The sequence below is a fragment of the Oncorhynchus tshawytscha genome, linkage group LG29, assembly GCF_018296145.1.
Source record: "Oncorhynchus tshawytscha isolate Ot180627B linkage group LG29, Otsh_v2.0, whole genome shotgun sequence".
NCBI classification, from domain to species: Eukaryota; Metazoa; Chordata; class Actinopteri; order Salmoniformes; family Salmonidae; genus Oncorhynchus; species Oncorhynchus tshawytscha.
The window spans coordinates 19,140,952-19,153,191 of NC_056457.1; the positions used below are offsets into that span (position 1 = coordinate 19,140,952).

A 12,240-nucleotide genomic window follows, 5' to 3' on the forward strand; every position below is an offset into this window, starting at 1 on the left:
TCTTGAGTTGCTGACAGCTCTCTCCCTCCTTCCTCCCTTTCCACCCCTCCAGCAGAGAGAAAGGACAGCAGTGTGTATGAGGTGGCCGGTGTGCGTGGCGAAGGTTCGGGAGAAGAGATGGCGGGAGGGGCGATGGCGACTGCGCCAGTGGAGGAGGGGGGATCGCCACGAGCAAACGCCGCGGTAACGACCTTCAGGTTCATCATGAAGCAAAGCTACATCTGTGCTCTCATCGCAATGATGGTGAGTCGTGTGTGTGTGTGTGTGTGTGTGTCCGTTATGTCTGTCAGATGAGCAAGGAACAGTCTGCCTTTTCAGTCCCAGACGACGGCGGGGGCTTCAGGATACACACATGCTCACACAGCTTCCCGGTGGCCAATCTAGTAATTAGTGGTGACAGCTTAAAGCCAGCCCCTGTGGACCCTGGGTAATGTGTACCATGTAGTTCCCAAACTGATATTGGACTTCAGAGAGCAGCAGGGGGTGGGGTAGGGCTGGGGGGTGCTCCTATTGTTTTACCTTATACACCGCAGAATAGATGCATGTTCTTTCTCCATTGGTAGTTAGTTAATGGAGCCCTGCTGAGGTCCCTGGAAGGTTGAAAGGTGGTCTAGGCCACCGGCTGATCTCGCTAAAAGTGATTCCTTTAGTAACACCAGTGACACCAATGATATGTGATGCTTAACTATTATTCACAGTGTCAGTTCCTAATGTGAGTGGCTTGATGATCTAGCTTTCTCTCTCTCTCTCTCTCTCTCTCTCTCTCTCCTCCCTCCCCATCTCCCCTTCCCTCCCTCCCTCCCTCTCCAGGCGTGGAGTATCACCTATGTGAGTTGGCTGACCTTTGTGTTCCTCATCTGGTCGTGCACGCTGTGGATGGTGCGTGACCGACGCAAGTACGCCATGATCACGTCCCCCTTCATGGTGTTCTATGGGAACCTGTTGATCATCCTCCAGTACATCTGGAGCTTCGAGATCCTCCACCCCGTGCCTGGGCTCTTCTTAAAGAAAGAGGTGCCCTTCCGGGAACTGGGCTCCAAGATGCTGTGTCTGCTGAGTTTCTGGCTGCTGCTGAGACAGGCATTGACAGAGAGGAAGGAGAGCCAGAGAGAAGAGGTGCTATTGGACATCAGGGTCATCCATGCCCACAAGAACGGTGAGTCTGTCAGTCTGTCTGTCAGTCAATCAGCCAGTCCGTCTGTTCGTCTGTCCCTCTGTCTGTTGGTCTATCAGTCAGTCAGTCAGTCAGTCATTCTGTCTGTCTGTCTGTCTGTCTGTCTGTCTGTCTGTCTGTCTGTCTGTCTGTCTGTCTGTCTGTCTGTCTGTCTGTCTGTCTGTCTGTCTGTCTGTCTGTCTGTCTGTCTGTCTGTCTGTCTGACCATCTGTTTGTCTGTCAGTCCGTCTGTTCGTTCGTCTGTTCGTCTGTCCATCTGTTTGTTAGTCAGTCCGTCCGTCAGTCCGTCTTGTCTGTCCGTCTGTTAGTCTGTCTGTCCGTATGTCTGTCTGAGAGTTCATCATTAAATAAAAGCTTAACAAAATGGAGAAAAAATATATATTTAGACGTAGCTGTGTTAACTTATCCCTCTGTTGTCATCGTGGCTGTTGTCGTTGTTTCAGCTCTTCCCTCCCCTGTGTTTCCTACAGAGAAGGAGGAGGAGGTGGATGAGAGCGGTGGCCACAGGGAGATGATGCAGGTGCTAGGCAACACGCTCACGGCCATGCTGAACAAGTACTGGATCTACATCTGCGCCGGCATGTTCTTCTTCGTCAGCTTCCAGGGACGCATCGTCATGTACAAGATCATCTACATGATGCTGCTTCTCTTCTGCGTGGCTTGCTACCAGGTACTGTTACTGTGGGCTTACTGTACCTTCCCCTCTGGCTGGCTCTGTGCAGGTTTTTGATCTAACCCAGCGCTGATGAGTCTTATGGGACTTTTCCTTTGGTTCCGCACTACGGGGGGAAACTAAATCACTTGCACTCCACATTCACCATTTCTGTACTACACATACTACAAATAGTGAATGGTCCTATGAAGGTATATATAGGATTGTGTTTTTGGAATATAAGTCGCAGGTTTGTAAAAGCCTACCTCTCTGGTCATCAGGTGCACTATGAGTGGTGGAGGAGGATGCTGAAGTACTTCTGGATGTCTGTGGTGTTCTACACCATGCTGGTCCTCATCCTGGTCTACACCTTCCAGTTTGACTCCTCCATCCACGTCTGGTCCAACATGACCGGCATGAGCAAAGACAAGTGAGTATATCTCTCTCTCTATATATATATATATATATATATATAAGAGAGAAAGAGAAAGAGAGAGAGAGAGAGAGAGAGAGAGAGAGAGGGAGAGTATGTGTCTTTACCACCATTCCGTGTTAACCACTCTTCTCTCCCTTCTCCCCCTGTCTCTTCCTCCTCTTCCTGTCTCTCCCTCCTCTCCCTGTCTCTCCCTCCTCCCCCTGTCTCTTCCTCCTCCCCCTGTCCTCTCCCTCCTCTCCCTGTCTCTCCCTCCTCTCCCTCCTCTCCCTGTCTCTCCCTCCTCTCCCTGTCTATCCCTCCCCCTGTCTCTCCCTCCTCTCCCTGTCTCTCCCTCCTCTCCCTGTCTCTCCCTCCTCTCCCTGTCTCTCCCTCCTCCCCTGTCTCTTCCTCCTCCCCTGTCTCTCCCTCCTCTCCCTGTCTCTCCCTTCTCCCCCTGTCTCTCCCTCCTCTCCCTGTCTCTCCCTCCTCTCCCTGTCTCTCCCTCCTCCCCCTGTCTCTCCCTCCTCTCCCTGTCTCTCCCTCCTCCCCATCTCTCCCTCCTCCCCATCTCTCCCTTCTCCCCCTGCCTCTCCCTCCTCCCCCTGTCTATTCCTCCTCCCCCTGTCTCTCCCTCCCCCCCCGTCTCTCCCTCCTCTCCCTGTCTCCCCCTGTCTCTCCCTCCTCCCCCTGTCTCTCCCTCCTCTCCCTATCTCTCCCTCCTCTCCCTATCTCTCCCTCCTCTCCCTGTCTCTCCCTCCTCTCCCTGTCTCTCCCTCCTCTCCCTGTCTCTCCCTCCTCTCCCTGTCTCTCCCTCCTCTCCCTGTCTCTCCCTCCTCCCCCTGTCTCTCCCTCCTCTCCCTGTCTCTCCCTGTGTAGACTGGAGGACCTGGGCCTGGAGAAGTTCTCTGTCCCGGCTCTGTTCATGCGGATCTTCATCCCCACCTCCTTCCTGTTGGTCTGCATCCTCCACCTGCACTACTTCCATCAGCACTTCCTCCTGCTCACTGACATCAAGACGGTGGCCGACAAACAGAAGAGCACAATCACTAGGTGGGTCTCACACATAGACTTAGATAGACATAGCATCATTGTATCTGTCCCATTATGTCAGTGAGAGCATGGGCAGTGCCACTGAGGCTATATCCATTTTGAAGTAGTCCATTTTCTTCTTCTACTACTTCTAGGAGTTGGTAAACAAACTGAAAGGGTGCGTATGGCCACCTAGACTGTATTGTTTGATCAGTTATAAAGCCACGGTTGGCAATTTACTGCCAGCTACAGTTATGGAATGTTTCCTCACTAGTGACCTGGATGGAATTATGTGACCCTTCCTTAACCCATAGGAAGTCCCACCCAGTTGACTATTTCAACATGAAAGTTCTCAATGACGCTGCCCATGCTATGACAGGCTTTTGGGCACTAGAGTCTATCTCTATGATGTGGGTCCGGAAAGTAAGGTTTGACTCTCCAGCAGTGTCAATGGAATAGCTTGTTTTCCCACCTGATCCCACTGAGACCACTAAGTCTTGCAGAATTCAAAATGATTTGACCAAGGGTCACTCCACCCCATGATCAATCAACTCAACAGGTATTTCCAAGCTCTAATTCAATCAATATCCGTGCTATTTTTCTTCAACAAATGTGTCATATTTGAAGCAAACCTGGTACGAGTGAATTCTGACAATGGATGGTAGTTTTCCAAATCAGATACACTTGAAGTGATTGCCGCAGATGCCTTTTTACTTATACAACTTCTCATGATCCCAATTGACATACAAAAATAACTACAATACAATTTCACTGTATCAGCAAATTTGCCTGGATGGTATATTCTGTACGAGCCTCTAATTGAATTAAAACTGTCCACACTGTCCCGCAAGGGTTTCCTTTAATTGATGTGTGAAATCTACCATGGATATCCATTCTCCATGCCCCTACTGGCTGGCAGTTGTACTGTGACCCCCCTTTCTCTTTGTCTGCTCGTGTTCAATCCTTTACTTGTTGCCTGTTGTACCCTTAGCTTTAGGGCACCTGTTTTAGCTTTAGCTAACTTGGTTGTGTTTATCTTGTATGCACATGCATACACACACAAACACACACACACACACACACACACACACACACATACACAAGCCCTCACCATGGAAAGCTAAGCAAAGCTGGCCTTAACCTTCAAAATATGTTATCATTCTCCTTCTCTATCATCAAAACATCTCTAATTATTTCAATAGTGTTAGTTGTCCATAAGGGATTCTAAGTACATACCATGTTTTCCCTCATTGTGGAGGGAAAACAGCCCATAGTTCAGGATGACTAAGTGGTGCCTTGCTGCTTCAGACATTAGCTGCTTGCCTGGGCAAGCCCTCTGTTTTACTGTATAGCCTCCCTAGTCTTTCACTCTGACCCATTTCCATCTAACTCTAACATGGTGTCAAGTTAAAACACTAACCACACACCTCTGAACGGTGTTTTACGTGTATCACTGCACAAGGTGCAAGTATGGGTGGAATGCAATGCAATGTCATCACATAATATTTTATTGAAAGCATATTTTGATTTGGAAGATTGCGAGTGAATGGTAAATGAGCTCTCCATAAGTTGGAATCATTTTTAAGGTACAGAACAGTACAGAACTTGTCAGATGTTAAGAGAAGGAAAAGGCCTATGGACCGGATAGGTCTCTCTGTTGTTTACACCTGTCACTTTGAGATCAGTGGTCATGAAGGGAAGGAGACAGAACAAGTACTCTCTTGATAACTACAGGGATCCAGCCTGACGGTCTCTCCCATAGAACTAGAATTAGAGTCTTTGTCCATTCTAGTAATTCTGTTTCTATTCTGGTCCTGTGTGGCTCAGTTAATAGAGCATTGCCGATTGCAATGCCAATTATCCTGAGTTTGATTCCCGCTAGGGACACCTAAACAAAAAATGTATGCATGCTTTGGATAAACATTTCAGATAAATATATATACGTGTATATATACAGTACCAGTGAAAAGTTTGGACTATTTTTTTCTTTATTTTTCTTATTGTGTACATTGTAGAATAATAGTGAAGACATCATAACTATGAAACAACACATGGAATCATGTAGTAACCAAAAAAGTGTTAAACAAATCTAAACATATTTTAGATTCTTCAAAGTAGCCACCCTTTGCCTTGATGACAGCTTGCACACGCTTGGCCGTCTCTCAACCAGCTTCACCTGGAATGATTTTCCAACAGGCTGGAAGGAGTTCCCACATATGCTGAGCACTTGTTGGCTGCTTTTCCTTCAATCTGCAGTCCAACTCAATCCAAACCATCTCATTTGGGTTGAGGTTGGGTGATTGTGGGAGCCAGATCATCTGATGCAGCACTCCATCACTCTCCTTCTTGGAGAAGAATCTCAAATATAAATATATTTTGATTTGTTTGACACTTTTTGGTTTCTACGTGATTCCATATGTGATATTTCATAGTTTTGATGTCTTCACTATTATTCTACAATGTAGAACATAGTAAAAATATAGAAAACCCCTTGAATGAGTAGGTGTGTCCAAACTTTTGACTGGTACTATATATATATATATATATATATATATATATATATATATATATATATATATATGTGTGTGTATATAAGTGATGCAAAAAGTATTTAGTCAGCCACCAATTGTGCAAGTTCTCCCACTTAAAAAGATGAAAGAGGCCTGTAATTTTCATCATAGGTACACTTCAACTATGACAGACAAAAACAACAAAAAAATCCAGAAAATCACATTGTAGGATTTTGAATGAATTTATTTGCAAACTATGGTGGAAATAAGTATTTGGTCAATAACAAAAGTTTATTTCAATACTTTGTTATATACCCTTTGTTGGCAATGACAGAGGTCAAATGTTTTCTGTAAGTCTTCACAAGGTTTTCACACACTGTTGCTGGTATTTTGGCCCATTCCTCCATGCAGATCTCCTCTAGAGCAGTGATGTTTTGGGGCTGTTGCTGGGCAACACGGACTTTCAACTCCCTACAAAGATTTTCTATGGGGTTGAGATCTGGAGACTGGCTAGGCCACTCCAGGACCTTGAAATGCTTCTTACGAAGCCACTCCTTCGTTGTCCGGGCGGTGTGTTTGGGATCATTGTCATGCTGAAAGACCCAGCCACGTTTCATCTTCAATGCCCTTGCTGATGGAAGGAGGTTTTCACTCAAAATCTTACGATACATGGCCCCATTCATTCTTTCCTTTAAACGGATCAGTCGTCCTGGTGCCTTTGCAGAAAAACAGCCCCAAAGCATGATGTTTCCACCCCCATGCTTCACAGTAGGTATGGTGTTCTTTGGATGCAACTCATCATTCTTTGTCCTCCAAACACGACAAGTTGAGTTTTTACCAAAAAGTTATATTTTGGTTTCATCTGACCATATGATATTCTCCCAATCTTCTTCTGGATCATCCAAATGCTCTCTAGCAAACTTCAGACAGGCCTGGACATGTACTGGCTTAAGCAGGGGGACACGTCTGGCACTGCAGTGTTTGAGTCCCTGGCGGCGTAGTGTGTTACTGATGGTAGGCTTTGTTACTTTGGTCCCAGCTCTCTGCAGGTCATTCAATAGGTCCCCCCGTGTGGTTCTGGGATTTTTGCTCACCGGTCTTGTGATCATTTTGACCCCACGGGGTGAGATCTTGCGTGGAGCCCCAGATCGAGGGAGATTATCAGTGGTCTTGTATATCTTCCATTTCCTAATAATTGCTCCCACAGTTGATTTCTTCAAACCAAGCTGCTTACCTATTGCAGATTCAGTCTTCCCAGCCTGGTGCAGGTCTACAATTTTGTTTCTGGTGTCCTTTGACAGCTCTTTGGTCTTGGCCATAGTGGAGTTTGGAGTGTGACTGTTTGAGGTTGTGGACAGGTGTCTTTTATACTGATAACAAGTTCAAACAGGTGCCATTAATACAGGTAACGAGTGGAGGACAGAGGAGCCTCTTAAAGAAGAAGTTACAGGTCTGTGAGAGCCAGAAATCTTGCTTGTTTGTAGGTGACCAAATACTTATATTCCACCATAATTTGCAAATAAATTCATTCAAAATCCTACAATGTGATTTTCTGGATTTTCTTTTCTCATTTTGTTTGTCATAGTTGAAGTGTACCTATGATGAAAATTACAGGCCTCTCTCATCTTTTTAAGTGGGAGAACTTGCACAATTGGTGGCTGACTAAATACTTTTTTGCCCCACTTATATATATATATATATATTATTGCTATTTTCTTTTCTCCATTCCCAGGCTGGTGCACCTAGATGGCAGTCTGGCAGACATCTCTCTGATCAAACCCACCCTCACTGTGACCACCAAAGAGGAGGAGGCTGGGGAGAAGGTGCAGCTGGAAGAGGAGGATAAGGAGGTGAATAGAAGATATGAGGAGGAGGAGGAGGAGATGAGAAGGTATGAAGAACCACTGGAGCACTGCAGCAAGGCGGGGAGCTACCCCTGCCCCCCCAAAGCACAACCAGAGTCTCCGGTCGATGAGATGTCAGGTACAGACAGACTCACACAGACATGCATATGCCACACATGCACAGGGATAACAAATAAACCTTTTGTGAATATCACAAAATCAGTTTGCAAGCACCTTCATTCGTCCAATAAACGTTGATGTATCTCATTCAGAAGCCTTCATATGAAATAATTTATCACCTGGAATAATTTGATAAGTAAACATTGTACGTTGGCGGGGGTAACCTATTAAAAAGTTGACATGTTTTCATTTTGACGTATCCCGCTAGGTAATCCGTATCAATAATTTGCCAAGTACATAGACTTTGTATTTTGTTGGAGTGTAATAAAATAATTGATGAGATGTGATTGTGACATATCCCAATACGCTAGGGCTTTATTGGAGTGACGTGAATCAGGCACGGCGAGAGAGGAAGACAGTAAACAGATGGGAATGAAATTGTCTAGACTTGTTTGATGAACTAACAGGCTTGGAAGCCGTGTTTAGTCAGAGCCATGAACCTCTAGGATGTATCATTGTATTATGCTACCCTGAATATACCTTTTTCTCCAAGGTATTTTCTCATAGGTTCTCATTATTGTTACACTGTGCTTTATGCAATAGCCAAACGCTACGTTGCTAGCCATAGTAAGTATGGAGGATTTGGGTTGTGGATCTCCCATACAGTGGAGAGACTACATGCCATCTAATTCTCTAGTAGTCTTTTCCGAGTGAATGGTGTGTTAATTTGATGCTGTCTAACTTCATTTGGCTTTGATTGTCTAGTGAGTGAGAAGAATTCTTCCTCTGTTTGACAGTGTGTTTAGTTTATTATAATTCCATTAGCCAACACATGCAGCAGCATGTCATCCTGGGGTCAACATAAAACGTACAAATACATCACAAAGTACAGCGCAGTAATAGACAAAAGGTTTTTCTTTATTTGTACTATTTTCTACATTGTACAATAATAGTGAATACATCAAAACTATTAAATAACAGATATGAAAATATGTAGCAACCAAAAAAGTGTTAAACAAATTTTAAAAAATTCAGATTCTTCAACGTAGCCACGCTTTGCCTTGATGGGAGCTTTGCACACTCTTGGCATTCTCTTAACCAGCTACACCTGGAATGCTTTTCAAAAATGTCGTCAAGGAGTTCCCATATATGCTGAGCACTTGTTGGCTGCTTTTCCTTTACTCTGCAGTCCAACTCATCCCAAACCATCTCAATTGGGTAGAGTACAGGGGATTGTCGAGTCCAGGTGTCACACAGCCAGGAGTGGTGGTTGCGGAGTCAAGCGCAGAGAGCAGAGGAAAATGGTGGAAACCGAACGTATCCACAATTAACGCCAAAAACAACAGGCGAAGACAAAAGTGTCCAACCCAAAACTGGGCACAAACAGACAGGGAACACAACACGTAACCAACCTAGACTAACAGAAAACAAGCCCACACAAAAGCAGGCGGGCCTAACAGGCTTAAATAGTCCTGAACCAAAACTCAAACAAGAAACAGGTGCAACCACTAAGACATAACAAACAGAAAAGGAAAAGGGGATCGGTGGCAGCTAGTAGACTGGCGACGACGACCGCCGAGCGCCGCCCAAACAGGCAGGGGAGCCACCTTCGGTGGAAGTCGTGACACCAGGTCACTCCATCACTGTCCTTCTCGGTTTAATAGTCCTTACACAGCCTGGAGGTGTGTTGGGTCATTGTCATTTTGAAAAACAAATGATAGTATGCTTCATGGTGGGAACAACACATGCGGAGATCATCCGTTCACCTACTTTGCGTCTCAGAAACACAACCAAAAATCTCAAATTTGGACTCATCAGACCAAAGGACAGATTTACACCGGTCTAATGTCCATTGCTCGTGTTTCTTGGCCCAAGCAAGTCCTGTTCTTATTGGTGTCCTTGAGTAGTGGTTTCTTTGCAGCAATTCGACCATGATGGCCTGATTCTCCTCTGAACAGTTGATGCTGAGATGTGTCTGTTATTTGAACTCTGTGAAGCATTTATTTGGGCTGCAATTTCTGAGGCTGGTAACTCTAATGAACTTATCCTCTGCAGCAGAGGTAACTCTGGGTCTTCCTTTCCTGCGGCGATCCTCATGAGAGCCAGTTTCATCATAGCGCTTGATGATTTTTGCGACTGCACTTAAAGAAACTTTCAATGTTCTTGATATTTTCTGGATTGACTGACCTTCATATCTTAAAGTCATGATGGACTGTCGTTTCTCTTTGCTTATTTGAGCTGTTCTTGACATAATATGGACTTGATCGTTTACCAAATAGGGTATCTTCTATATACCACCCCTACCTTGTCACAACACAACTGATTGGCTGAAACGCATTAAGAAGGAAAGAAATTCCACAAATGAACTTTTAAGGCACACCTGTTAATTGAAAAGTATTCATCAAGCTACTTTGAAGAATCTCAAATATTGGAGATTTGTTTAACATTTTTTGGTTACTACATGATTCCATATGTGTTATTTCATAGTTTTGATGTCTTCACTATTATTCTACCATGTAGACAATTGTAAAAATAAAGAAAAACCCTTGAATGAGTAGGTGTGTCCAAACTTTTGACTGGTACTATACATATAGTTTGGACACACCTACTCATTCAAGGGTTTTTCTTTATATACTCTTATATACAGTTAAATTCGAATTTTTCAGTGAAATGCCTTCGGTAAATGATTGTTATGGTCGGTGTCGATCATTTTTGGTTTATTGACCCAGCTCTAGTGTGTGTGTGTGTGTGTGTGTGTGTGTGTGTGTGTGTGTGTGTGTGTGTGTGTGTGTGTGTGTGTGTGTGTGTGTGTGTGTGTGTGTGTGTGTGTGTGTGTGTGTGTGTGTGTGTGTGTGTGTGTGTGTGTGTGTGTGTGTGTCTGAACCCTGACGCTGTCTCAGAGTCTTTACAGAACACTGCTTGGGCTGTTCAACATCTGTTTCCTGCTGATGTAAGAATGACTTTGAATATGTTAAAGGTGTTTGTGTGTGTGGGTGTGTTTGTGATGACACATACTACCACAGTTCCCAGAATGTGCTGAAATCCACTCAGCCCAGTCTCACATAGCCGAGGGGAGTAAATCACACGTACAAGTGACACAAGTGTGTCTGTCAGAGGTGTCTGTGTGATTTACCTCTGTCTGCTCCTGTTATGAAGACACTGATCATATCTGCCCTGCTGTTAGTTATCAGAGAGTTGGATCTGAAAATGTTTGCTTGTGGTTGTGAAAGGGTATTGCACGGTTAGATGAGAGTATCACTTGTTTGTAAAGCATCATGCCAGATGACACTCTATACTGACTGTTGAGAACTGAATGATCTTTCCATGTTGTTCGCCATACACCACCATTCAAATTGAACAGCACCCTCTAGTGGTATTCTGGCTCGCTGGAACGGGGTCCCCATCTGTGTACTGTAGGCAAGTGAGCTTTATGTCCCCATTTACAGAGTGATTTGTCTATGCCTTAATAATGCTTGACAATTGACTGTAAACAACCTCAGGTGAGCTCTTGAACAAAGTGTTTCCATTTCTACCCATTAACGTGAAGTGCTCTCTCTCTCTCTGTGTCTCTCTCTGTCTCTCTCACTCTCTCTCTGCCGCTCTCTGTGTCTCTCCCTCTCTGGCTCTCTCTCTCTGCCGCTCTCTGTGTCTCTCCCTCTCTGGCTCTCTCTCTCTCTGTGTCTTTCTCTGTCTCTCTCACTCTCTCTCTGCCGCTCTCTGTGTCTCTCCCTCTCTGGCTCTCTCTCTCTCTCTGTCTCTCTCTGCCTCTCTCTGTCTCTCTCACTCTCTCTCTGCCGCTCTCTGTGTCTCTCCCTCTCTGGCTCTCTCTCTCTCTGTGTCTCTCTCTGTCTCTCTCACTCTCTCTCTCTCTCTCTGCCGCTCTCTGTGTCTCTCCCTCTCTGGCTCTCTCTCTCTCTCTCTCTGTGTCTCTCTCTGTCTCTCTCACTCTCTCTCTGCCGCTCTCTGTGTCTCTCCCTCTCTGGCTCTCTCTCTCTCTGTGTCTCTTTCTCTATTTCTCTGTGTGTCTTTCCCACTCACCCTCCTCTCCCAGACCTGAGGAGTAAGTGGTATCTGGTGGTGGACCGCCTCACGGTGCTCTTCCTCAAGTTCCTGCAGTACTTCCAGCAGCTGCAGCTGACCGTCTGGTGGCTCCTGGAGCTCCACATCATCAAGATTGTCTCCTCTTACATCCTCTGGGTCTCCATCAAAGAGGTGAGCCGACCTATTCAGCCGCTTTCTCACAAAGATTGCAATGAGAACACTAGCATGAGATGCTAACAGTCCTCACAATCACTGACTGTTAATCAATTGTGTGTGCACAGTCTCGTCACTTCACACTTGATCTCTCTAAATGGTCTTCACATTGTAACAGACAACTCTCCCCCGCCATCAAAATAGGCTTTGAAGATCCCATGTATGGACAGTCACACTGTATTTTCAGAACACATACTCTACCTTGAGAACGTTAAGGTGTCTTTTGACTGAATCTGTTCTCC

General features: G+C 45.2%; 1 protein-coding gene across 1 annotated transcript in view; it reads left to right on the forward strand.

The window, feature by feature from the left end:
* Positions 1–12,240, forward strand: part of LOC112227509 (piezo-type mechanosensitive ion channel component 2) — a 149,633-nt gene that overhangs the window by 111,060 nt on the left and 26,333 nt on the right. The window contains exons 11-17 of the mRNA XM_042308822.1: positions 53–243; positions 811–1,156; positions 1,645–1,844; positions 2,108–2,256; positions 3,118–3,291; positions 7,513–7,763; positions 11,796–11,956. Of these exons, the coding sequence (XP_042164756.1) occupies positions 53–243; positions 811–1,156; positions 1,645–1,844; positions 2,108–2,256; positions 3,118–3,291; positions 7,513–7,763; positions 11,796–11,956 (1,472 nt within the window). The remainder of the gene's footprint in view (positions 1–52; positions 244–810; positions 1,157–1,644; positions 1,845–2,107; positions 2,257–3,117; positions 3,292–7,512; positions 7,764–11,795; positions 11,957–12,240) is intronic.